Raw genomic sequence first — 25,493 nt, forward strand, 5'->3', positions numbered from 1 at the left:
CCTGTTACCCTGAAACTCCCAATTCTCTGGCCAGAGAAGTATTGGGATCCTGCAGTCTACGCAGGCACCCGCATCCTTTAGTATTCAGAAACTCAGTTGGACCAGAATATTGCTCCAAAGACATAAAAATCGCCTCAAAACATTGTCTCAGCCCCCTGGTAGAGGTGAATTAGTTATTCTCCATCCTAGGAAGTAATTCACTCAAGGTCACCCTGAGTCTGTGACAGACCAGGAAGAGACTCCCATCCCGTCTGTCCCCTCCCAACCACCCAAAGCTGCTGTGTGGCATGACAGGGCTGCAAGACCTTTGGACTTGTTGTCAGGCAGGCGGTCCACCTCCATGATGAAGTCATCTTTCAGGAAGAGGAAGCCCACGATGGAGAAGAGGTAAACGAGGATGAGGGCCAGAAGGGCTGTCAGGAGGATGGAGCGCCCGTTCCGCGTCACGCTTTTGATGACATTGAACAAGGTCTCCTCCCGGTAGATCAAGTCAAACAGCTGAGATGGAGAAAGAAGCCACAGGAGGTTGGCTAAGCAAGTGAATAACGCTCATCCTTTCTACACCATGTCTTAACCAAGGAGCTCCCAATTCTCAGCACAAACACTGACTAAATTCCACGCAGGACGGGGGAGGCCATCCCCACCTTACCTTGGAAAGAAAAGGAACTTGGGGTTCTGTTTTTGGCTGTGCGCAGCAATATGGCCAAAAATAAACCCCCCAAGTCCTGGCACTGCCTTATCAGATCCCATTGCCTTGTACCTGACCCAGATAGAGGTATGTAACAGAGACTGGAAATAAATGAACAGAACGAAGCGCAGACAGATATTCTAATATCACAGGAGGCAGAAAGGCCAACCTCAACAAGACTATCCCATCACTAGTGAATTAATTTCACTGCCATTGTCGGTCTCTGAGTTTACACGGGAATCTAGTTCCCCACACAGCCTATGCAGTGACATACACATAGACAGTGGCGTACATTCCCCGATCGTTCAGGAGAACCGTACCAAGATGCTGTAGAAGAGCTCATGCGCAAAGAGCCCCAGGACGCTGGTCAGGATGTAGCCAACGTGGTAGAGGAACTCCATGTCCATGATCATGGCCTTGTATCCCCGGATGAAGGTCCCACGGTTGCCCACGAAGCTCACCACAAACACAATCTTGTTTGTCAGCTGGGAAACAACCACAAGAAACAGAGCAGAAGTAAACGAGTGTCTTCTCTAAGCAAGCCGTACTCTACAACCTCACAGCATCACAGTGCAGTGATGGCAAGGGACTGAATTTTCCACTGCATAAAATCCACTGATTTCATGTGAATTCAGATGAGAGCAGGGATCAAGCCAGATTCCTATAACTAAAATTTTCAGCAACCACTGAGCTCATTGTCTCGGTCTCTGGGAACTCAGCCCACTTTCTGCCTGGATTTTAGTGCTGCCCATAGCTACCCCAAAGGACTTACATTGAGAGCTCCCAATATGTTCAGAGTAAATCCAATCCCCAGGTAATATATTGATCGCAGGATCAGTGCCACAAGGAGAGGTCTGACGCCATAGCGCCGGGTAAACAGGGCCATGATGGAGAAGCAGATCAGAATCCAGAAGAGCAGGGAGATCAGTGGGGAATCCAGCACTCCTGGGAGCAAAAGATACACAGGTAGATGGCAATGAAATTAAACACACAACCCACCGGACACACTGCTTTCACCAAAGCCTTAGTGAATGTTAGAGATGAATCATCCCTAAAAACTAGCCATCTACCGGGGAACTGGAGCACAGAGGGAAGGGACTTTCCCAAGGACACAGAACAAATTAGTGGCAGAGTTGGGACTAAAACCCAGGAACCCTTGCTTTAGCTGGTAAAAAGCCACCCCTCCACCCCATCTCAATGGAAATCTACACTAGAAAGGAGAGAGACCAAGAGCATCCTTAGTAACGACTATGGATGACGAGACAAGGTCTAATGTGCATCAGTGTTTTCTGCACAGGAGGATCCTTTTGCCTTTTGGCTCCCAGCGCAGAATGCAATGGGGCACTTACCCATAGAGGTGGCTTCAATGTAGGGGTAGAAGAAAGCAATGATGATGTTGATGAAGACAGCCAGGTTGAAGGAAATGCTTCCCCAGAGAGTCATTCTGCGGGAGAACCAGTACATCAGCGGCATGCCTGGGGCAGAAGAAGGCAGGAGGAGAGAGAGGGAGAGACAGTGGAGTTAAAAAAACAGCTAATGAAGACGGGTAATTCTGTCTTCCCATAAACCTACTACTTTGCAGCCCCAGAATGACTCTTGCCTACCAGTTCCCTCAGCCCAAGTCCCCATCCTTCGCTGAAGTGAGGGTGCAAGTTCAAAATGTTACCACTCACATTGCTGGCTTCTCAGGCCTCGGACCTGCTCTGGTGCTGCAGAACCAGCTTTCCTTGCCTCCGCCTCAATGCTTCCTACAGTCTTGCCATTTGCATGCGTGAATAAAGATGCCCTTGCTCTCTTGGCATCATCTCTCTGCCCCCTAGGAGAATGCTGCTGGCTGGCTCAGCCTATCTAAGCTGGGAACAGGCTTCCTATCTAACTGCTATTTGGATTTGCAAGCATTATCAGTGCTATTGTAATATGCCATAGCTGCTTAACAATATTTATGCATTATCTTCTCATGGTTAATTGACCTGCTGCTTATTATAATCAATCAACCTAGTAACTTCTGGGTGAACCTCCAGGAGGTATTATAAGGCCCGAGAATTTGGGTGCTGATCTGAATGCCAGTCCAAAGCTCTGAGTCTTCAAAACTCAGTTGCATGAGAGAAATTTCCTGGTATCCAGCCGTTCTCTGGAAAGGAGACTTCCGGTAACATTTCCAATTGGAGGATCTGAAGACAGCCTTGCACGAGGGTCTTTACCAGGCTGCTGTGAGTCTCAACTGTTCCACTATAGTCACAATGCTTTGTCTGGAGCCAGGGTGTCTACGTGTCACACCCAGATATCCCCTTAGCCATGTGCCAACCAGAGCATCTCACATGCCAATTAGCAGAGCATCTCTGCCCGACACGTATGAGCGAAAGGCCCAGGAGCTGTCTGAAAGGCCCTTTCCTTGTTTCTTGAGTGGGATTGTTCTCGACTCTGGCCCCAGCCTTTATTCTGGGGGAAAGCTTGTACAAAGAAATGCACCTTGTGCCCTGCTTTGTGACAGCACTTGGCCATGTCATGGGGCCCCTCCTGGGCTATTGCTGTTGTTTAGCCGTGGCGCTACTCTGCACTCAGCTGTCTCACTGGGTCACAGAAGCAGATCCAACTCCATTTCGAGAGCAGGTTCAGGACTTTGATTGAACACTGATAAGGAGCCAGGCACCGTGAACAATTCTGGTGGTCAAACAGCAGCGGCTTAGGCCAGTGCCTTTGGCTTCGTCCACTCAACAGGATCCCTCTTCTCGGCAACTGTACAGAGGTTTATCTGTATGGGGAGTTCTCCCTGCTACAGTTCCTGTTCCTTAGCTCTAATGATTTCAACCCTTTTTTTCAAACCTGGTCAGGGCTTTTGGCTTTTTCACCTTGAGACACTCAGAGGGGCTAAGCACCTGCCATCCTGATGGCCTTACACTGGCTTTGTCAGCATTCAGCATCTCTGAATATTGGGATTGCAGGCTGGGGGCCTAAAACAGAGGTACCCAAGCTGAGTGGATGATTTTCAACTTAAGCTGTCCTACCTTGCAAGGCAGGGAATGCATTTTCTTTAGCCTCCCCTTCCTGTAGCATTTTTCTGCTTTGTGTTTGCTAAATATACTGCAATACACCGTGGGTCTCAGGCCACTTACAGAGTCTGCTTATGAATCCTTCCATGGCTATGCGTCTATGACCCTGTGAGGTCCCTTCCAGTCTTGCTTCCCTATAATCCTATGGGCTATCGCTGAAGGAAACCTGCAAATGTTACTCATTTTTAGGCATCTCTTCCTGAATTAATAAGATCTGCCAGAGGGAAAAATCCCAGCCACATGGTGCAAATGGAAGAATGCAGTGCACTGGGCACAACAAGGGGCATGAGGGTCTCAGGGAGGTGCTTGCAAGCACTGCTGGCCTCTCAGCTCCAAAGCTGGTTATCAGAATAATCTCGCCTAGCAGCAACCAAGAGGAGCTGGGGTTTGCCCTTACTGCGCAGTTTCTTCTGCCACTCCATCTCGTTGTGCAGGAAGGCCGACTGGTCAAAGAAGTCGCTGACTTTGCTGCCCTGATCATCCTGCTCTGTGGTGGTGAACAACCGGTACTTGGTTTCCTTGGTGAGGAATTCACAGATGCCAGGCACTGGAAAGATGATCTGCTCCATGCTCCGATCCAGACGCACAATCTGAATAGATCAGGTGGAGAAACTGCCATTCAGCTGTCTATGCCACACTTCTCTTCTCTGCCGTATGACCAGGCACCAACCCCACCTGCACTCAGTTATGGATCAGAATATTTGTGTCAACTGCAACCCCTGCTAATCCATGCTCACAGACGGATCCAGCTGATACAACTACTGACTGTGAGGGCAGCTCACTGCTGGCACTGCTGCAAGGCCTATCTGTAAGAAAGTCCTTGCACAAGTGTCCATGGCAGTCCCCTGAGGTAGCTGGACACTGCTGGAGCTACTCCTGTAGTTATAGTAGCTAAATGGCTCTATGGGGAGTATTGTGCTCAGAGGAAGCTCACAGCTCTGCACATACCAGCTAATACCCCTGGCATGCTGCAATGCAGAACTTTGTTTGTTGAGTGTGGAAACAGAGGAAATAGGGATTAAAAGGAGCCAGCCATGAGACAGGCCTGCAAACACCAGCTAGCACAGCACAAGGCGGAAACCCACCACGGGGATGAACCCTACCTCGATCTGGGATGTGTGCCTCTCGTAATACGCCAGTGGATCCTCCTCCTCTTCCTGGACTGGCGGGGATGACTTCAGCATCTGCGAGAGCTGCTTATTGTTCAGACTGAGCTGGAGGACAGGAAATCAAGGTAGGCATCGTTAGATAGCTCCAGTGGCAAGGGGCTGGGGGACTGCTCTAGCAAGCAACCAAATCAAACAGGGTTTCCAGGGAAAAGCAAGTGACTAAAAGCTTCCTGTTGGGGCCTAACATCTCTCCAAAGGGGCACAGCTTCAATTCACCGCAGTGATTACATCCCCGAAGCGCTAATCCACAGATTGCAAAATCAATGCCTGCAAAGCCCCAGGGAAACTGCATTATGGCTGAATGGCAATCAGGATCTAAGACAAAGCCACACTGGGCAGGAATCAGGTACTACCAGGGAAGTGCAGCCCCCAATGGCAATAGCAGAGACTGGCTCTGCTCCATGCGGAGATGGCAACTTATGCCATCAACAGCTGAAGCTCCCACCGGGGCAGCACCACATGACTGCCCTTCTGCAGGGGTGGTACCCGCCGAGTGTCCCCTTGTGCTCATAGGTCGGTCTTGCACATCTAAAGCAGTACTTTCAGGTCTTTATTTTCTATCCCCATGGGAATAGCCAAGTGACAGGGAAGCAGCCAGGGAATGGCTAAGAGCTTTGCTAGCTCTAGATCAACAGTTTCTTCAACGACCTGTTGCTGTTGGGGGAGACCCTGTACGAGCCCTGTGAATGTCTCATACCATGGATGAGATCCCCTCCTCTTCCTCCTCCTGGATTCGCTTCACCGGCTTCAGGAGGTGCTGGAGTTGTTTGTTGTGCCGGGAGAGCTGCAGACAGACACAGGGACAGCAAGGGTCACTCGGAGAAGGAGCAGCCGCAAGAAAGGGCACGTACTGTGAACATGTTGGGAGCACTGACCGGCTGCACCAGCGTCGTGCAAGTGCCAGGTGGGTACCCCAAAACCTGACCCCACTGAAACGAGCTCAGGGACAGGATCTGGCCCTTGTGTAAGTAAGAAAAAGCTGCAGCCATAGTGACACTGGCTGGACCAGGACAACACCCCTCCTTCTCCAGCATGCAGGCAGGGCCCTGGGCTGGGTGAGGAAGGATTCTGGCCTGATGGTGATGGTCATGGCATGCCTTTGGGCCTCCTTCCAAAGCAATGAGGATCAGTCACTGCCAAATGCTGGGGTCCAAATCAAGCAAACTGCTGTTAGGATCATAGAAAAGCAGGGCTGGAAGGGACCTCTCAAGGTCATCTAGTCCAGCCCCCTGCTCCCAACAGGATCAGCCCCAACTAACCCATCCCAGCCAAGGGTCTGTCCAACCGGCTCTTGAAAACTTCCAGGGACAGAGGAGATTCCACCACCTCCCCAGGGAGCCTGTTCCAATGCTCACCCACCCTCCTAGTCAGAAACTTCCTCCTCATCTCCAACCTCAGGTCTCTCTGCTGCAGCTTGAGGCTACTGGTCTGTTCTAGGACAGCAGTGTATGTATTCCCAGGGGCAATAGGATGTGGGACAGAGCAGCCCAGTGGATTACAGGTGCCACATTTACCCCAGTGTAAGTCCATTTCCCTATGTGCAACTCCAGGGGCTGAGCAAGCCTCCACCTGCTTGCAGCTCGGGGATGGAGGCACAGACCAGGGATGTACCAGTGCAGAACAAGCTGGGCAGAGGGACAGCAGCTCAGGCTGATAGTCGGAAGAGGAAGGGACCCTTGAACCTGCCTAGGAGCATGCGCTGTGGGGCTTGGGGAAGGCAGATGTTCTACTGGTTTGACTAGATAGCAAGCAAGTCCCTGTGGGTCCAGACTGGGTCTCCCCCAGTACACCAGCTGAGCCAAGCCTGTCCGGGTTCAAACTGGGGAAGCATTTAAGTGCACAGAGGACAACCCTCCAACGAGCTCCATGCAGTAAGCAAGGAGCAGTGGCCCCTGCTCACAGCACTGGAGGTGGTGCTGGGGAGCAGATTCATGAGGGCAGGGTCCTTGCAGCCTCGCAACAGCATAAAAATCTGCAGAAAATGTACCTGCAAGGCCAGGATGTAGATGTTGTGCCCAACCTCACGGGGCGACACCTCCGAGTTCTCACACTCTTCCTCCTGCACGTAGGCTTTCTTAATGACGTCCACCTAGAAGGCACCAGGCAGGAAAGCAAGTCAGCCAGGCGCTGTGCAAGCCAGAGAGCTGGGGCTTCGCACTGCACCGGGGATGCTCACAACTAGGCTTCAAGGCAGTAACGAGTTATCCTCCCCGCCCCCCACAACCTCCATAGACCATCTGCACAAACAGCATGTGTGCGTAACTAGTGTCCAACATGGGGCTGCAGGTATTTTCTCCTGCTGCAAGCAGCTCTGTACAGTGAAGAGGGGAAGGCTGGGATCAATCCCTGGCTCTGCTACAGACTCCCTGGGTGACCTTGGGCAAGTCCCTCAGTCTGCCTCAGCCTCTCTTGTGAGATCCGAACAGAGAGGCTGCAAGGTGCTTGCACACAATAGTGACGGGGGTCTCTACTGCCCCTAGCACTACACAAAAACCAGCTGTGCATGCAGGGAGGGGGCAGACTCAGCCCTGCCGCAGGGGAGTCAACAGCAAGGGGGAGGAGCGAGGGGCAGAGGGAGCTGAGCTGAGCTACAATAGGCAGGAGGCTCCCTGGAACCGGGTCCGACCCAGCAATCGAGGCCTCCTATCTCCCCGCTCAGTGGTACAGATTGCTGCCATGTCTCAGTTGGTCACACAGGCTGCAAGCCCCACACTTCCCCCCAGCTCCCCCATCCTTACCAGCTCCTGAGGCCGGAGGCTGATGAGGATCCTCTCGGCATTCTCGCTGTCATGCCTGCTCTCCATCAGTGCCAGCAGGAGCTTGGAGGCATTGTCCTGGGGAAGACACTGACATGAGTGACCCAGCATCCCAGCACACGGGGTGCTCACGCCACGAACAGGCCACGCAGAAGCACTGCTGTTGACCTGCTGAGCCTGGCACCATTCCCAGCAAGCTGGGCTGTGCAACAGAGGCCATATGGTCATACAGGCTGGAGGGAGGCAGCCCCCCATGATTCCTAGTGCCTTCCACAGACCCCCTGAGCTAACCCACTGGGAATTTACCTGTAGCTCTGCCACGTGCATCAGGGATTTGGGATCAACATGCACACACTGCTGCATCCTGCCAATCGCTAGAGAAGCCCTGGCCAGCATTTACTGCTCCCGTGTATTTCACAGACACCTATCCCAGTCTCTCTGACACACATACACACACACACACACACACACACACACACACTAGAGGGACCCTTCCTGGTGGCCCCCCTACCTTCAGCTGGAGGACCAGGTCCATGCGGTACTTGCAGAGGGGGCTGATGTCATTGAGGATCAGGGCTGTGATGATGTCGATGCCGTTGGACTCGTGGGTCACGATGCAGCTCTGGGGAATCACACACAAGGTCATCCCACAGGCTGTGATTTCTAACCTGCTGCTGGATACTCAGCTTCAGCTCAGTCTCGGTTTTCCCATCTGACTTAGCTCAGACCCTTTGGCCCGCTAAACTTCCCCACACCCCCACAAAAAATCTCACCCAGGCACTTGACCACTCTTACTGTTTGGCTTATATTATGCCCAGCTCACTCCACTTCTCTATGACCCTGAACAATCCCTTTCCTGCCTGAGTATCATTAATCGTGCTTATGTCTCCAGGCAAGGGATCATCCAGCCCAGCAAGGCAGGGATGAATTGCATTGCCTGGGGACTGAGCAAAGGTCCTGCCCGTACCCAGGCTCAGGCTTAATTACAGAGAAACCTGTGCTAAGTCTTTGGCACCTAATTAAGACCAGTTACCTTGTTTCTCAGAGCACCTTATGTCCCCAGGACCAACCTGGAAGCTGATAGGACCAAAGCAGTTTCACCAATGATGCACTTGATGTAGCACAATTCCTTTACAAAGCAGAGAGCGAGGCCCAGTGTTCCTATGTAATGGATATGCAGATACCCCCTGCCTGTTACAGTGTGAGCCAGGGGCGTCAAGCTCATCTGCTCTCTGGGCCCATCTGCAGATCAGATCAGGCCATGCTACAGACAGTGCTGGAGGCTGGTCCTGTGGGGCACAGCATGCAGCGTGTGCCCTGTGCCAGACTCCTGCAGCACATGCTGGCCTTGCTCCAGGGTTACCCTGCACACAGCACAGGGCACACGCTGCGCCTGGGGTTGGGGCTGGTCCAGATTGGGCCATGCCAAGGCTAGCGGTCGGTCCAAGACCCATGAACCAGATCATACAGCTCCACAAACTGGATCTTGCCTATGGGCCAAATGTTTGACCCCTGAGAGGTAAGCAACAGCTGACAAATTAAGCCTGGCATTTTGTGCAGCGAAGTAACCTATTTGAATTGGTCTAATAAAAAGATCAGATTTACCCAAAGAACTTGTCTGGCTAAGTGACCTGTGCACTCTGTACGCACTGGTTGCTATACCCTCTCCTCAAACCTCTGATCCTGCTACGGCTTTCACTGCCACCCTCTGATCTCTCTGTGGTCCACACCCTGCTCTCACTTGCACGCTGAGTGGGGCCAGCGTCAGCAACAGCAGCACCTTGCTCTGGCTGGTCCAAAGCTTCCTGGGTAGGACATGCCCAGCAAGAAGCTGCCCTAGGGACACAGGTCAGTGGAGTGGCATCCCTGCCACTCCGCACAGTGTAGAGCAGCCCTCTTGACCTGCATCTGGCCACACTCCCCACCCTCACCACCTGCCAGCAGCCCCACCCCGGTGCAGTGCGGAGTCAGGCCAGCGGCCGGGGTTACCTGGTTCTCATGGCAAGGGCCCTGGCAATACTCCGTCAGGGTCTCCAGGGTCTGGGTGATCAGGGCCACGTTGCACTCGTTGATGTAGAGGCCCAGCAGGCCCAGCCCCCCCGTGGTGCTGCCGCACATGATGTCCAGGAACTGCAGCGTCTCGCACACCAGGTTGTAGTTGGTCTTATTGTTCTGGCATCGCAGGTAGTTCTGCAAAACCAGCCCCCACCATCAGTGCTGCTGGGGCTAGAGGGCTCCATAGCATCAGCCTTGGGTGCCTTGGTCCCTTCCTCCTCCCTCCAAAGCCAACAGGGCCCAGGCAAAGGAGAATGTGGGCCAGGACCCAAGGCACTCGGCATCATCCGAGAGCAGCTGTACTGTGCGTACCACACCGCTCAGTGACCACCACTGAGTCGCACCAATAACTGGAGGTCACTCGTGGCACCCACAATGATAGTCACACCTGGCTCTCAGCTCTGGCTTTACGCGGGAGGGCAGGATCACTGGCCCATGTGGCAGAAGGAGAGGCTGGGGCTCTGGGAGGTCACTGACCCCATAGCAGTGGCAGAGCTAATCCAGGCCAGAGCCCTGGGAATCCTACCCGAATCCCCGGAGTCCCAGTTCAGCGAGCTTTTGGCTGCCTGCCCATACCCGCCAGGCCCTAACCTGCAGGTCCCGGTTGTGGTTCTCACAGAGCAGCTGCAGGAAGCGAAGGATAGGCTCCATGATCAACACTGTCACCCCCATCTCGTTGTTCTGGCTCTGCTCCCCCGCATCGTGGCCCTTCCGAAAGCCAACAGCCAACGGGTAGCGGGACGGGGTGCTGGGCATCACATAGGCGTCTGCTCGGCCTGCAGGGAAATCCAGCCTGTGATGGAGCCAGCCTGTTGGACTGGAGGGTGACTCTCCACACAGCTTGCATGGGTCCATATCAGGACCCCAGTGCTAGTCCCTGCACAAGCCCACATGGTCCCTGTCCCAAAGAGCTGAGCCTTGTGCCCCTCTCCTCTCATTTACCCTTGCTGCCAGGGTCAGGAGCATCTTTGTCCTCACGTGGCTTGTTCCCGATGTCACTCATGTTCACTGACACTGTGGACTTGGTCTCCTGCTGTGCCTTCTTCATGCGGTCGTGCAAAACTTTAAAGAACTTCTCTGACTTCTTGTCACTTGTCATCAGGTTGTGAAACGATTTCTGAGAAGGGCATGAGGAGGGGGGCAGAGGAAGCCAGAAAATGAGTTAAAAGGCCCCCATCAGGATCCAAAGGTGCCAGGTTGCCCCTGTGATGCGTCTCCCCTGCAAAGCCTGCCATTGTGCCTGGGGTTTCCAAACAGCTGGTTCATTTAATGGTAAAACCCATCACTAGAGGACCAATCCTCATGCTTCTGGGCATCAGCTAGTTGACACAGGGGTCAGGAAGGCATTGCTACCTCTGTATACAACCCTGCACAGTATGCCAGGCACCTTGCAAAGAGTTTAGCTCTTCCTACAAAGCATGGAGGTACGGGTTATCGGAGAAAGCAGGGCACCAGATCAGACAGAGAAGTCATCCGGTCAGTCCAATGCTCCCTACTTTCTCTTCTCAACACAAACCAAAATCTCAAGGATAAGGTCATTCTCCTACAATCTCTTAACCAAGATCCAGGAAGTAACAGTCCTTTTGGCTTTAAGGGAATGGATGATTCAGTCTTGTCCTCACCTCACCCCTAGCCATGGGCTGTGTTTTAACAAATGAAGAAAACCCAGAATAGAAGCTGAGAAACACCAGCTGTATCTGTTTCAGTGCCCAGAACCTGAGATGTCTCTTGGGTGGGCTAGCTTTCCCCAAAATAAAAGCTTTACATTTGAAAACAATGATCCACAGCATTTTAAAAGTGCCCAGCAGAGGGCCCAGTATCACTTTCCAATAGACGCAAACCTATCGCACCCATATGGCTTTTGTCAGGCATCCGATCAAAAAGCCAGGCTGGGAACTTGATGTAGACAGATTCTTGACCCCTCTCTGCTACTGACTGGCCAGGGAACACAGCAGTGAGTTTTGGCTCATGCATCTTGGGCCAGACCAGAACTAGTAAGTGTGGGGAAAGAGGCAAATCCCACATGAACCATTTCAGATACCAAGTTCATGTCCGTTATGCATTAGGTAGAAGGGTTGCCTTGGAGTATATCTGTACCTGGATCTCTGTGTTGCCCCCATCCAGCAGGCGGATGGCCAGGAGGATGCTCTCCTGGAAGATCTTCTCATTTTTCGTGTTCATGATGAGGTCTGACACCAGCTTGGTGGCCCCTTCTCTATCCAGCCGGCACTGCACGGCTGCAATGGCTGACCAGTCCTGGTCCTGGCCTGCAGGGGACGGTGAGAGAGGGGAGGAACAGAATAAAGCTGCTTTGCTGCAATGGGGCAGCAGCAACATCTATGCCCAGCTGAGGCCTGGAGCCAAAAAGGGTTTGAACTGGGGTTTGGGACACCTGGGGTCCACATTTGGCTCTGCCCTTGGGCAACTCATTTAGCATCCAAGCCTCAGCCTCGCATCTGTACAATGGGAGCAGTGCCCTGTCCCACAAGCGATGTTCAGGAGAGATGTTTGCAAAGCACGTGGGTACCAGGGGATGGGCAGGGTTAGAGAAAGATGGATCAGTAGGAGGGGACTGCAAGCTCCTCTGCCAGGGAATCCCCTGCCGGTCCCTACACATGGAAACTACCCTTCTGTCCCTGGCTGGCTTCCCTGATGCCAGACTGAGTCACACCAGCTGCAGACCTGGCCACTGCTTCTACGCTGATGCTTGCATCAGGCGACCGCAGAGGCTGCCAGGACACGGATGAGCCTCAGAGATGGGGAAGGAGCGGGCAGGAGGCAACATGGTTATACCAGATCCCTTACCAGCCACAGCTGCGTCGACCACCTCCCCTTTGGAGCTGGACTTCTTGTGCTGCAAGTAGTTGCTCATGAGCGTTTTCCTCAGCATGTTGCCCTGAGTGTGACAAGGACCTGCAGTGAGTCTCATGGCTGGAGCCTGCGCTGAAGTGGGGGAAGCTGCACACTGGCATAGCAGTGCCCCAGTCCAGCCCCAGCCACCCACCAGCTGCACAAGACCCTGCCCGTGCCATGTGAAGGGCAGCTCAGGGTGTGATGGAGCTGCCCCTCCAGGCCTGGAGCTGTTGAGTCTCTCTCCCTGCCAGCGAGGGACTTCAGGCCTGGTGCCCACAATGGTTTCCTCACAGGCACTGCACCCCGCATGAGGCAGGAGGACAAACCAGGGGGTGGGAGCTGGAGGCTACGCGCAGCAGGGCACAGACTCACCCTTTCCCCATATTTGTTCCTTTTCATCAGCATCTGCTGCAGCGTCCTCAGCACCTTGATGCACAGCTTCTCCTCCGTCTCCATGAGGTCCTGGGTGTGCTGGATCAGCCTGGTGCCGGCAGCAAACCCCACCAGGTCATTAGGTCCCTGAGCTCTCCCGGCTGCTTTCCCCCCACTCCCAGGCGAACCCGCAGTCTGGGCACCTTCACCCCCATGCCACACCCCCGCGGGCCGGGAGAGAGCAGAGCCCAGCCCCTCCCCACTGCCCTGTGCCAGCTCTGCTTCAGCAGTGACAGCTGGTCCCATGCTGCACCCTTACTTGGACAGGAAGCCCCCGCTCTCGCATCGCTGGTAGGCTTCAGTCCCTTCCATGAAGAGTAGCTCCGGCCGGTGCAGGACATCCACCAGGACGGACAGCTCGGCTTCCACCAGGGGCTTCAAGCGGTCCTCCAGGGCATTGATGATGTCCTGCAAGGCATGGCCTGGTCAGAGCCCCTTGCAGAGGGGATATTTCTCCCCCAACACTGACCCACTGCTGGGTCTGTGGTGGGGATGGTGCAGAGCCGCCCTGGCCAGGGGCAGCTCCAGGAGGGGTCACTGATCTGCGGGAGAGCGGGTAGATGGAGTCACAGCATAGACACAGGATGCCCAGCACTCACTGCTCCCAGGATGGGAGAGGGCAAGACTAACAGACCAAGAAGACAAAGCTACTCCAAGCAGCTCAAGCAGGAGACACCATCAGTGCTGCAAGGACCTGCCGGTGCAGGAGCGAGGGAGGCTCACAACATTCGTCTGCACCGCACCATAGAGGGGCACTTCTCTCAGTCCCCAATAGGCACAAGACCCCCATTAACTCCTCGCACGCTGTCATGCGAAGCTCCACCACCTGCCCCAGCCCGATGGCCCCCCGTCATCCTGCACCTGCAGCTTCTCGATGATGTTTTTGTAGTCCCACTGGTTGGCCGTGGTGGCCACCCGGGGGAAGGTGCGCGTGGCCGCCTTGTAGCTGGCCGCGTTCCTCTGCAAGGCGCTGGAGGAGCTGCTGTTCAGCAGGAAGCTGACGTGGGCGTCCAGGTCCATGGGCAGGATGATGGAGCGGCTCTTGGCTGAAGAGAGGGAAGACTTAGATTGGGAACATCATACATCTCACTGCTCCCAGGCCTGTTAGAAAGCCAGTTCCCCTAACCCACAGGAGACCACGGAAGACATAAAACCTAGGGGTTGCTAAACTTTTTGGACCAGCAGGCCAACATCAGCCTTCAAAACAAGCCACCGTGTCTCCTCATCATCATTGGACTAAGGTGTGACCCAGGGCAACCTGTGGACCACTGTCACAGCCTTGCGGACCACTAGTGTCTATGGAGAGGAACCACTGAGGCAAATGGGCGTAGCAAAGAGGTCAGTGCTCAATTGTTTTCCCAATCTTCTGGGACTGGGTCAGGCTGTGATCAACTTAATTTGCAGGAAAAAAAGAGGATTAGGAGATGAGGAAAATCTTTTTAAGGGGAAGTTAAGCACTAGAGCAAGCTACTGGGGGAGGCTGTGGTATCTCCTTCACTGCAGGTTTTAAAGAACAGGTCAAATATCGCTCAGGGATCTAGTTGTACTTGATCGTGCCTCAGTGCAAGAGGTGGGACGAGGCGATCTCTGCAGGTTCCTTCCAGCCCTACGTTTCTAAGATGCCTCAAACCTCTGGGCCTCAGGACCCAACACAGGGCTTGTGCATGGGAAATGCTAAAGGTGCCATGCTCCCACCACCCAGGGGAGGAAAGATCACCGCTCCCATTTCACCGGTGAGAAGCCAAGGCAGAGAGCGCAGAGCTGCACAGCTAAAATGAGGCAGAGGCATCCCAGGGAAGAGCTGGGAATTGAACTCGCCCTCTCCGAGGCCCCGCTCAGTGCCCGTGTCACCAAACCATCCTTTCCGCTCTGTGACTCAGCAGCCCTCACGGCCCACCCCAGGAGTCAGCCACAGCAGGCAGGATGGAAGCCAAAGACTTTCCAGCAAAACTGGCACAAATGTTTGCTTTGCTTCCAGCTTCCCATCGGCGGGAAACCCCAGGAATCTCCCAAGACATCCTGACCTCACCCAGCTGCTGAGCCACAGTCGGAGCTGACTGCAGAAACGCGCATGATCTGGAGGCACGTCCCTGAGTCAACTCTGCCATAGATTCAGAAGCTGGTCCCCACCCAGCGCGGGGACACCAAGGCTCACCCGGCAGCTGCCAGAGCCCTCCCTGCTCCTGTCTGGATCATATGCAGGAGGAGATGGATAGAGTCTGCTGAAAGGGGACCCTGGTCATGCCAGCTGCCTCCCAGACAGCCTCAGCCTGGCCCGACCCCCAGATGCACATCAGAGACGAGAGCAACCCCTGAATGGTGAGACCCAGGAGAATCTGCTCCTTACCGACCATAGCCAGGGTGCGGATACAGGCCTCCACCGAGCTCTTGTGCTGCTGCTGCAGCCAGGGGCACTCCAGCAGCCGCAGGGTGGACTGGAGCAACTGCACAACGATGGTTTGATGGGTCTGGGAGAGAAAGGAGGCAGGTCCTCATGGGACAAGTGCTTATAAAACCCATCAGCACTGCTCATGCATCCTGCGGGCTCTCCCTGGACACAGCCCTGCTGAGGTCCCACCTCCCCGCACATACCTCATCTTGACCTGGCTTCAGATCAACCTCCCCCCGGCGCTCAGCAAACCATAGGCTCGGCCCCATGAAGCTCTGCTCTCTTGCCATGACCCCACAGGGCTCTGTGTGCTGAACTGTGCTCTGCTTTACTCTGTAAACACCACCCCCCAGCCCCGCTGGTCCCTGCCTCTTTTGTTTCGCTGAAAGTTTCCCAGAGCTGGCCTGCGACTCACACGGGCAAGGACATCCCAAGTCGGATGAAACTTATCTGGTTTCAAAGTCCTCCCAGCTCGTGACAGAGCAGTCTTCTCTATGCCAATGCTCTGACACCTCAAGATGGAGGGCATGGTCAGGCCCCCACCATGTTTGGCCAATGTAAAGGATCCGGCCCAAATTCCAGCCCCAGACCCTCAGCACAGGTGGCTTCCCCTCAGGCTGACCTCTGGCTCTTCATCTGTCTCTGGTTTCCTCCTCACTGGTAGCTTCTGCCCTAGCCTGTCTGGGAGACCTGAATAGATGCCAGGCCATGGGTGTGCTCAACACTAGGAAGGCCTCCCTTTACCTGCAGTGAGGTGCTGTTCTCCGAGAAAGGAGAGCTGAAGAAAGCGTTGATGGTGTCCAGCACCACGGTGAGCACGTACTTCTCCAGCGGGGGGTCTGAAACACGCTTCTCTCGCTTCTTGCACACCTGCGGGGATGGACACATGGGGTCAGTGGAAAGCACTGGGATAGAAGTTGCCCAGTTCAAGGACTGCCCTGACAGGCAGGGACTCAAGTGAGGCCAGGGGATTCACCTTGAAGAGGGCATAGAGACACCTGAGCTGAGGAGCTTTGCAAGGAAGGCACTTTTTAGCTGACATATGTCTTCTGGGCTTCAAGATGCTGCTGGAGGGACAGCACCGAGGAGAACAGCTCCTGCTTACCGAACGGGACCGCCACACAGCAGCATGTCTCCGACAGCCACAGTCAGTGCAGCGCCTTGCTCCCAACACTACAGCAAGCTCTTGCTATCTACATACATCTTCCAATGGCCCATTTCATTGTGGCGTTTCAGCTGTGCTAGTGGCCATTCATGAGCCCCCAGGCTCCGAGGTTACTGAGAACCTCAGTGGAGCCTGAAGGACCATCAGCTTCTTGGTCTCCTACATCCCAAGGAAGAGCTACGCAGTAGCCTCTGCCCCATTTCCCCACCCTGGGATCCGCTCCAGCCCCAGTCACGCACCCTGGCCATGTCGAGGGTGAAGTTCTCAAAGAGAGTCCAGATGTGGTTGCTGGTGTATATCTCCTTCATCTCCACTTCTGTGTCCACGTAGCAGTGGTTGACAAAGTTCACGTATGCAATCTTCACCTGTGAGGGAAGGGAGGGCCCGGGTGCGAGTCAGCCAGGGGCAAGAGGGGCAGAGACAGCATCTCCTGATGCCACCAGATGGGTCTCCAGGCCACCAATGGAGCTGCCAGGCAGGAACCATGAGCCAGGCCTCCCCTACCCCTTCCCTGAGTCTCCCTCCATCTCCTCTTTCCTTTGAGCCTGCTTCCCTTCCCCTCACCCGCCTTCTCCACCTGCTCTCCTTGCTCCTCTTGCATCTTTCCTCCATGCTGTACCGTTATCATGATATTCCTCTGCCTTCTTTGTCCTGTCCCTTCTCTCCACTGCCACGCGACCAGGAACCCCCGCTCCTCTTCCAGTCCCCCTTGTTTCTCTGTCTCATCAATGCCGCTCGCCCCTTCTCTCCTGCTTGCTCATTAAAACCTTCACCCCCTATCTTCTCAGCACACTGGTGCCCATGCCCATTTGGGCCGGTACCTCGGTGATGCAGTCCTCATGTGTCACCACCCGCACCACATCCTCCAGCGGCAGCAGGGACGTGCACTTGATCTCCGTGTAGACGTTCTTGCCCTCAGCACAGGCGGCCAGCAGATCCACCAGGGAGATGTGATACATGAGGGGGCTATTCTCCTCCACCCCGTCCCGAGCTGCCGTCATCATCTCCAGCAGGGTGACCAGGGATGCCTTGTCATTGTAGAAAACCACCACGTCGTCCCCGGCATTGGTCAGCTGTGGAGAAAGGGCGACGGTCATGGCTTGTAGAAAGTGGGGATGGAAAAGCCCTGCGAGGAAGCAACCAGCTTCTGCCTCAGTGTAGCAAGGAAGACAGGCAGCGCCCTTACAGTGGCATTTTCCAGCATAGGGCAAAAACACCCGAGCTGAGGAACTCCCTGCTGCAGGACACGACTGAGGCAGCCAGCTTTAAAAAACCCCACAGAGCTAGCCACAAAGGCTACTGACTCTGGACCCCAACGTGAAACCTTGTTCTCAATGGTATTGAGGACCCTGCAGCTGTCTGAAGTCAAGCTGACAAGCCTGAAGTGAGAGCCAGGCACAGACTCAGAGGGGACAATCTGCCCCGACGGGGACCCCCACCCCTCTGCCTATAGCACAGCATGCCCCAGCTCCACACTGAGTCATGGCAGCCAGCCCAGACAGATCTGAATGCCCATCCTGCGAGCTCTGGCATCCCCCTCCCAACACCACGCCGAGGCGCACAGGCTGGAGCTGAAGGAGAGGGGGCACATTGCCCACCCACACACACTACCGACATGCCTGTAGACACACACCCACCACCGGCATCTTGGAAAGGCTCTCACCTCCGTCATGATCATGTCCTGGCACTTCTTGACGTACTTGCCCTCAGCCTTGATGATGGTGTGCAGGAAGTCGAGGTACTGCACGTGGCGGCCGTGGGTGGCCAGGCAGTGGATGAAGTGCTGCAGCACCGTCTCATTGATCTCTGAGCACAGCTGGTAGTTGTTCAGGAAGATGTGCTGCATCGTCTCGGCCTCCAGCAGCTGTGGGCAAGGGGCCAATGCCTCTGTGAGGTCAGTGGGCCGTGCCAAGCCCTGGTGACACCTAGTTGCTCTCTCAGCCCCACTGCTTCCCCCTCTTAGGGGTCTCCCCTCCACTCTTCACCATCTCCTGCCCCTTTCTCCTTCTCCTGTTTGCTCCTGATCTCTCTCTACTGTCAATAATATCTGTAACCCTGCCCTTTTCCCACATCATTCTCCTAATATCGCTCACTGACCCCAGCCCATGCCCTGACACCTCTGCTGGGTTGGTAAGAACTTCCCTCAGTAGTTCTGGGCAAGTTTTTTAGTCTTCTTCAGCTGCTCTGAACCCACCCCCTGGCCACTTTCTCTGGTCCAGGCTTGGGTTCAGCCAGGAAGCCCCTTTTGCCTTACCCCAGGGGTGAGGAAGAGGTTGAGATGCTTGTGCAGAAGGGCCTGGTTCTCCTGGTTCCCAGCGCAGAACTTCTGGAGAAACTGGTGGGTGTATCTCAAAATCTCCATCATCTTCACATCGCCCTGAGCATGGAGGGGAAGAGATCGCTAGTTCAGGAGGAAAAGGCTGAGAAATTCAACCCAAGGACAGTCACCACTGTCCTGTGAGATAACGTTTCTTTGGGTTACACTGCTTCAGATCAAAGAGCAGAGAAGCAAGGTTGGAAAGGAGCTAGGAGGTCTTGCATCCACTGCTGGGGTGAGGAAGACACCTAGCCCCGTGGAGAGTACTGTACAGGTAGGCGCATAGGACATGGGGTGTAGGTACCCTGTGATAGCCAAGCTACCAGACTCCTCTGGTCGGTCAAAGCCTGTGTTATGGCATAGGACACGTAAGGTACAATTAGAGATGCCCTCATCCAGTCCCTTTCACCCAAGATCTCCAGCCACTTTGCAAGGATGGATAAGAGTTTTTATCCCCATTTTACAGAGAAGATAACCAAAGCACAGAAAAGTGAAGCAATGTGCTGGGGCCATGCAGTGAGTCAGTGGCCAAGCTAGAAAGAGAAAACAGGTGTCCCAGAGTCCAGTCTGCTTTAACCCTTATGCACACTGCCTCTGGACATCCAATATGCAGGAAACTACCAGCAAACCCAGAGCAGGCGCATGCCCCGCAGCTCTGAGACAGCCCAGCAGCTTGGGCAGCCACAGAGGCCACTGCCTTCCTGTCCCACCCCGCATGCTCCCCAGCTTTCCTGCACCCACCTTCTCATAGGGGATCTGCAGCAGGTCCAGCATCACTTTGTGGGCGTCCATGTTCTTCAGCAGGCGCTGCTGCTTCTTGCGTATCTGCTCCCCAACCCCGCACATTTTGTTCAGCCGCTCCAGGATCTGGAGGGGGAATCCACAGGAAAGGGGGTGGCTGTTAGGAGACCCACCCACCACAGGACATCCTGGGTTCCTATGAAATGCAGCGTGCAGGGAGCTGTACGTGCCGTCCCCACTCCCGCTCAGCCCCTCCCCCCCACGTGAGACCTGCCTTTGACTTTTAAATTCACAGCCTTTGATAGCTTAGCAGGGCTTGGGAGGGACACAGGTCTTGAACTCAAGCCTTTCCATTCATCTGTGGAAGCTGCCAGGCCAGCCCCTTCTCCCAGATGCTGTTGCTTACCCCTTTGACTATCTGGTAGTTCTCACTGCTCTTCTCCCCCGGGACGCTGACCTCCTCGTCGGCTGTGTGCTAGGAGGGAGAGGAGAGCAAGGAATATCCCTCAGCCCCTTTGAAGGCAGGAACTCAGCATGAAGACTATGCCTGAGCGACCTGCCCAGCCCTGGCATCACTGCCACAGCAGCAATGAAACTGGCCCTTTGGGCTTTACTCACGCTTCAGGGCCAAACCTTGCCCTGTGACACCAGTCTCACTTGGGTCAAGTTCCTCCCAATGGGATCCATCCTGATCCCAGCCCCATGTAACTGAGAGCAGGATCCAGCCTTTGCCACAGTCTCTCAGGGCTGCTTAAAGCCCATCCCGAGAGGCACCAGGCTGTGACTTTCCAAGACGAGACCCCATTTCCTGGGAGAGTCCATTTGGGGCCCCCCTGCCCTTCACAGAGATGAGGGCTCCTGCCAGCTTCCCCAGCATCAGCTGCATCACTGCAGTCGCCTCAGTCATGCGGACTCAGGGTGCCGAACCCAGAGCCTGCAAAGAGGCAGCACCCATCCGTGCCCTGTGCTGGATTTGAACAGGGGGGCCCAGAGGCATCCCTGTCCCTGCCATCCCCCACAGTGCAGAGAGATGCTCAGGCTGTCATACCTCTTTCTTCTCCTTCTTGTTCCCTTCCCCTGACTCATCCCCCTTGGAGCTGCCTTTCTTGTCCACCCAGAGCTCCGATTTCTCCACCATGGTGCGTAGCTTGTCCAGCTCTGACTTGATCACCTTGTAGTTCTCGACATCCTGTGCCGAGATCAGGAGCTGGACCTGCAGGGATATTGCCAGGAGAAGATCAGCCTGCTCTGCCACTTGGGAACCAGCTTGCAAGGCAAACCCACGTGCGGGCAATGCCACCTCCTTCTGTCCCAGCACCTCGCGTCCCTCCCCCCGCCATACAGAAGTCACAGGTGCAGTTCTTCACTGGAACAGCTGCTTAGTCCTGCAGAGGACAAGCCTACTAAACTGGAGCCCTGCAGGGTTTAGTAAGGCTGTTGCAATGTCCCCCATCAGGGTACTCTGAGGAAGGAACCACACTGAGGGCACCTCTTTAGCTGGACAAGGTCTGAGCATTCAACCACTGCTGTCAAAGCGACGACAGTTTTATGCTGTGGGCATATGCCAGCCGCTTGTGGATGTTGTTGCCTACCTCACTTCACACCACGGCCACCAAAAAGCTTTCCAACCCTGCCCTCCTCTGGTCTTGGCCAACTTGGGCTGCATTGGTGCTTGCATCTTGGAAGTGTGGCCCCTCTCTGCCCACTGGGTGCCCGCTTGCACATCCCCCTCTTCAAAGCAAGTGGGACATGCCAACTACCTCCTCCCCACATTACCTGCTTGAAGGTGTGCAGGACCTCCTGCCTTTGGCTGAAGTGTTTGAAGAGGAGCTGGAGGGAGCCAGAGATGAGGGGTGGGTAGTCGTGCATAGTCAGGTGGATCAGCACACGCAGAAACATCCTTCCGCCTTCATCGTCCACCTCCAACATGCTGCTTGACTTTCTGGAGACGGCAGGAAAGAGCCGGACTTTCAGCACAACCCTTCCCTCGGTGTAGAACCACTGGATTCCCTCTTGCTTTATCTAAACCCCGTGCTATCTTATTCCCATCCTTGCAGCTGGTGAGGGCTGCTAGGTTAACTGCAGGACTTTACTGAAGCTCCCAGCCACACAGCTTCTCTGCTACCTGTGGCTTTCACTCTCCAGAAATGCCTCTGTTCAGAGGTGAAAGAAGAAAGACTTCTACTGGGAGCCTCCACAGACAGCTTCATTTGCCCCTGGAAAGAAGAGCCAAGCAACTTACCCCACACCAAACATGGCCTCTGCATGCTCGCCTATCCGGTCCAGGTTCATTGCTGCACCTGAAAGGGGAAAACCAAAGGGATTGTGGAGGGAATTAGACCAGTGGAAGGGAATAAGGAGTTGGGTGAGACGGGAGCACTGAGGCAAATCATCTCAACTCCCAGCAGATGGTGAGGAAAGGGATCTCTTGCCCTGCTGAGGTCCAGATGGGCTGTGCTGTTTACCCAGGTCTCTATGAAGCTGCCCATCACTGGTACCTGCCTCAAGGCCCTTCCCTAGTCATTTTTCACCAAGCCCCCAACTCCTCCTCTGTGCCCATACCCTGCCAGTATCGCACTGGAAAACAGGATTTGACAGGAAGAGGCTTTAACCTGATTTAACTCTGGTTTTAATGATGGCAATGAGAAGAATTGACAGCACGGAGGGCAAACAGGCCAAAGGAATAGGAAAATATGGCCTTTCATTTACTGAGCTGATACCAGAGCGAGGGGCACCTTGGATGTACAAGAGCCAGGCAGACACAGAGCAAAGAAAGTGTTTTCCCAAGCCACTCATTTCCTGCAATCTCTGCCTTCTCCAAACATCCTGGCTGGACCCCGCCTGGACCAAAGCACCTAACAATCAAAGCCAGGTCCAACCTGGCATATCCAGTGCACAGAGCACCCTGTACCAGTTAAGGGAAGCAGTAAGACCCCAAGTGCTATTCAGCTGACAATTAACATGCTCTGTGTGGCTCATTGAATCTAAAGCTGTACTAGGGCCAACCGGATGTGAAGGGATGGGAAGATAGTTACTTGTGGAGTCAAAAGCCGGAGCTGTCCCATCGGCGGCACTGTCCTGCATGGGGTACACTTCTACAAACTCCTTCTTGAAGACGGAGAGCAGGTAAGAGATCCTGTAGTCTAACCGCACGTTCAGGATGAACTGGGGCAGCAGGGCAAGGAGAGCAGAAGTAAATGTCCTCTCCAGGCAGGCTGAATCTTCACAGAAATGTCCCTTCCTTGCACCCCTGCCCCACACTAGCCACTGACACTGAAGCACTGGAATCTGTCACTTCCCCATTACTTCCCATTACCCCTTCCCTCCAAGTTTCATAAACCAGGTGCTGCATCACCACAAGGCCCCACCTGCAAGATCTCCAAGATCTTCAGCTTGGTTTCCATCACCACGATGTTTTCATTCTCTATGGTCCTCCCTCTGTCCACCTGCTCAGGGGCTGCCCCAGCACTGAGGCTCGGTGGGCTGAAGATGGACTGCTTCCTGCTCAGCACCATGGTGGACATCATCTGGCCAACACCCTGGATGGATCTCCGCACGTTCTTTCCTGGGGAAGCCGCCGCAGGCGGCAGACAGCTAAACTTCAGTATGCAAAAGGGGCTACAGCTGGGCTCCCAATGCCATGCTGGGGCTTTGGTAAGAACCTACCCAACTGTCCCCCGGACTAGAAACTCCACTGCTGGGAGGATGCATGGGATTATATGGAAGTAGGGCTGGAAGGGACTTCATGAGGTCATGTAGTCCAGCCCCCTGCTCCAGGCAGGATCATCCTGGATGAAACCATCCCAGCCAAGTGTCTGACTAGCCTGGGAAGCCGCATAGGATTCATCCAGCGTGTCCACTTTAGCACTTATTACTATTACAAGGCCAAATTCAGAGCTCGTTACCCACTTGGACCACACCCTCAATGAGTCCAGGGGCTCAGCAAGCCCTCTCTTTCCTTCCATCTTTACTCAAGCAAAATCCCCACACTGAAGTCAGTGGGAATCTGCTAGAATCTGATTTCAAGTCTGACTCCTTCTGGCAGCACCACAGACAGGCGCGGCGCTCGGCTCTCAGCGTCTTTGGCCCCGCTGAAGCTGGGAAGTGCCAAGTATTTCATGACAGTCTGTCCTCCTAAGGGGTGAAATCCAGACAGCCTGGCTTCTGGCTTGGTGTTCTGGGTACCTGTAGCTCCCCTTGACATCCATGGGGCTGAGGACAATGAGCATCTCCAAAAATAATCAGGCTTTGTTTGGGATCATCCGTGATGTGAGGGGAGCAGACGGGGACGGGCCAGCCAGCGAGGCGCAGGGAGCCTTACCTGTCATGTCATCGCTGTACATGGCCTGCACCATCAGCTGTGGGTTCTGGACGCAGTCTATGATGCCCAGCAGAGTCCGCGTCAGGCGCAGCAGCTCGCTGAAGCTGTAGAAGCCAAAGTAGATGAGGTTGTGGGCAAGACTGACGACCTGAAGGAAGGAAAGAAAAACTCCAGACCTCTCTGTGACCAAGACAGCCGAAGAGGAAAGCCGGAGAAAAGCTTCCTAGGATGCCCACCAGTGGGAACGGGCCGTTCCAAGAGGGCTGGCTAGCCTGCCCTGCTGACAGGAGCTGTCTATCTCAGGATAGTGTTGCCAATGGGAGATCAGATTGATAAGAACTGCCCCTTAAATTTTTATTAGTCCTCTCTACAGCCAGAGATAATGCACCGTCTCTTGAAGGTCATAAGGGCTGTGCTCTGTTAAAATGTCCCATCTAAGGCTGGCTTTAAAACCCTGAGGTGCGTCTCTCCACAACACAGCCAGCACAGGTTGCTCACCTCAAAGGTGAGCTTGTTCTTCTCCTCGTTGGCGAAGGGCACTGCCTCGCTCACCACGTTGTTGAGATAATCCTCCACGAACTCCATGGTGTTGGCAAACTTGTTCTTCTTGTCATCCCGGGTGGCGTTCAGGTTGGAGTCATAGCTGCGGAAAACAGAGCAGCACCCTAAGTCTGCAGGAGAGGGGCTCGTCTCCCCTTTCTTGAGACTCTCCGTCTGGAGGAACAGCGTGCGAGGTTTGGCCTTGAGAGCAGCCTCCCCTGGCCTGTCCCTCTGACTTTGAGAGGGGAGCTCCATCTCAAGGCCTTGACACTGAGGCTATTAACAAGGACGCTTGATTAGGCCAGTTCTGTTGGCGGCCTTTGTAAGGATAGGGACCTTTGCTCGCTAGCTGGGCCCTGCAAATCTCATTCCACACGTGCCACAGCCCACCTCCAGACACTGCTGTAGGTCAGATGTGGGCCAGGGAATGTCCCCTGTGCTGGCTTGTCCCCCCGTCCCGATTGGAAACACCAGTGCTCCTCACTCTTTGATGGTGATGGCAGTGGGGATCTCGGTCCACAGCCGTGCAAACTTCACGGGCATCACCAGCTCCTGGGGATCCCTGTCCACATGGACGTGCAGCATGAGGTGGCAGAAGGAAGCCCGGAGGTCAAAGGGCAGCATTTCATCCGCCATGCAAAGGAAGATCAGGTCTACGCCCAGCTGCTGGGAGATCTCCTTGATGGCCAGGTACTGGCGGTCCAGGCACATGCGGGCAAACAGCTTCAGCTGGTACCTGTGAGGGGTCCACAGAGGAAGAAGGAAGAAAGGGAATGAGGAAGGGCAGGGGAGAGGGAAAGAGGAGATGAGAGAGGGAAGGAATTGAGGGAGAAGGAGAGATGGAGAATGTGGGGAGGAGGTTTATTGCATCTTTTGAGGAAGAAACAGGTATCATCTGCCCAAGACCAGGCTGGGTCTGAGCACCAGACCTCCTCCATTCCCTGCCATGCCTCTTCTCTAGCTAACAAGGGCCTACCTGGGTGTGAGAGAGAGACTAAGAGAGGTGGCTGGGCCAGA

The 25,493-nt window shown here is 54.6% G+C and overlaps 1 protein-coding gene across 1 annotated transcript in view; it reads right to left on the minus strand.

Annotated features, from left to right (window-relative positions):
• Positions 1-25,493, minus strand: part of ITPR3 (inositol 1,4,5-trisphosphate receptor type 3) — a 68,462-nt gene that overhangs the window by 5,456 nt on the left and 37,513 nt on the right. Inside the window, exons 19-52 of the mRNA XM_014594568.3 lie at positions 24,961-25,212; positions 24,435-24,579; positions 23,937-24,084; positions 22,984-23,180; positions 22,651-22,780; positions 21,858-21,915; positions 21,392-21,557; positions 20,664-20,828; positions 20,022-20,090; positions 19,616-19,741; positions 18,812-18,934; positions 18,221-18,421; positions 17,379-17,630; positions 16,797-16,922; positions 16,137-16,262; positions 15,351-15,471; positions 13,865-14,049; positions 13,263-13,411; positions 12,944-13,052; positions 12,524-12,614; positions 11,816-11,985; positions 10,661-10,835; positions 10,310-10,494; positions 9,653-9,853; positions 8,175-8,285; positions 7,646-7,741; positions 6,895-6,996; positions 5,605-5,691; positions 4,842-4,952; positions 4,136-4,328; positions 2,038-2,163; positions 1,461-1,633; positions 1,009-1,173; positions 306-498 (exon numbers count right to left, since the gene is read on the minus strand). Of these exons, the coding sequence (XP_014450054.2) occupies positions 306-498; positions 1,009-1,173; positions 1,461-1,633; positions 2,038-2,163; positions 4,136-4,328; positions 4,842-4,952; positions 5,605-5,691; positions 6,895-6,996; positions 7,646-7,741; positions 8,175-8,285; positions 9,653-9,853; positions 10,310-10,494; positions 10,661-10,835; positions 11,816-11,985; positions 12,524-12,614; positions 12,944-13,052; positions 13,263-13,411; positions 13,865-14,049; positions 15,351-15,471; positions 16,137-16,262; positions 16,797-16,922; positions 17,379-17,630; positions 18,221-18,421; positions 18,812-18,934; positions 19,616-19,741; positions 20,022-20,090; positions 20,664-20,828; positions 21,392-21,557; positions 21,858-21,915; positions 22,651-22,780; positions 22,984-23,180; positions 23,937-24,084; positions 24,435-24,579; positions 24,961-25,212 (5,027 nt within the window). The remainder of the gene's footprint in view (positions 1-305; positions 499-1,008; positions 1,174-1,460; positions 1,634-2,037; positions 2,164-4,135; positions 4,329-4,841; positions 4,953-5,604; positions 5,692-6,894; positions 6,997-7,645; positions 7,742-8,174; positions 8,286-9,652; positions 9,854-10,309; positions 10,495-10,660; positions 10,836-11,815; positions 11,986-12,523; positions 12,615-12,943; positions 13,053-13,262; positions 13,412-13,864; positions 14,050-15,350; positions 15,472-16,136; positions 16,263-16,796; positions 16,923-17,378; positions 17,631-18,220; positions 18,422-18,811; positions 18,935-19,615; positions 19,742-20,021; positions 20,091-20,663; positions 20,829-21,391; positions 21,558-21,857; positions 21,916-22,650; positions 22,781-22,983; positions 23,181-23,936; positions 24,085-24,434; positions 24,580-24,960; positions 25,213-25,493) is intronic.

This window comes from Alligator mississippiensis, chromosome 14, assembly GCF_030867095.1.
Source record: "Alligator mississippiensis isolate rAllMis1 chromosome 14, rAllMis1, whole genome shotgun sequence".
Taxonomy (NCBI): domain Eukaryota; kingdom Metazoa; phylum Chordata; order Crocodylia; family Alligatoridae; genus Alligator; species Alligator mississippiensis.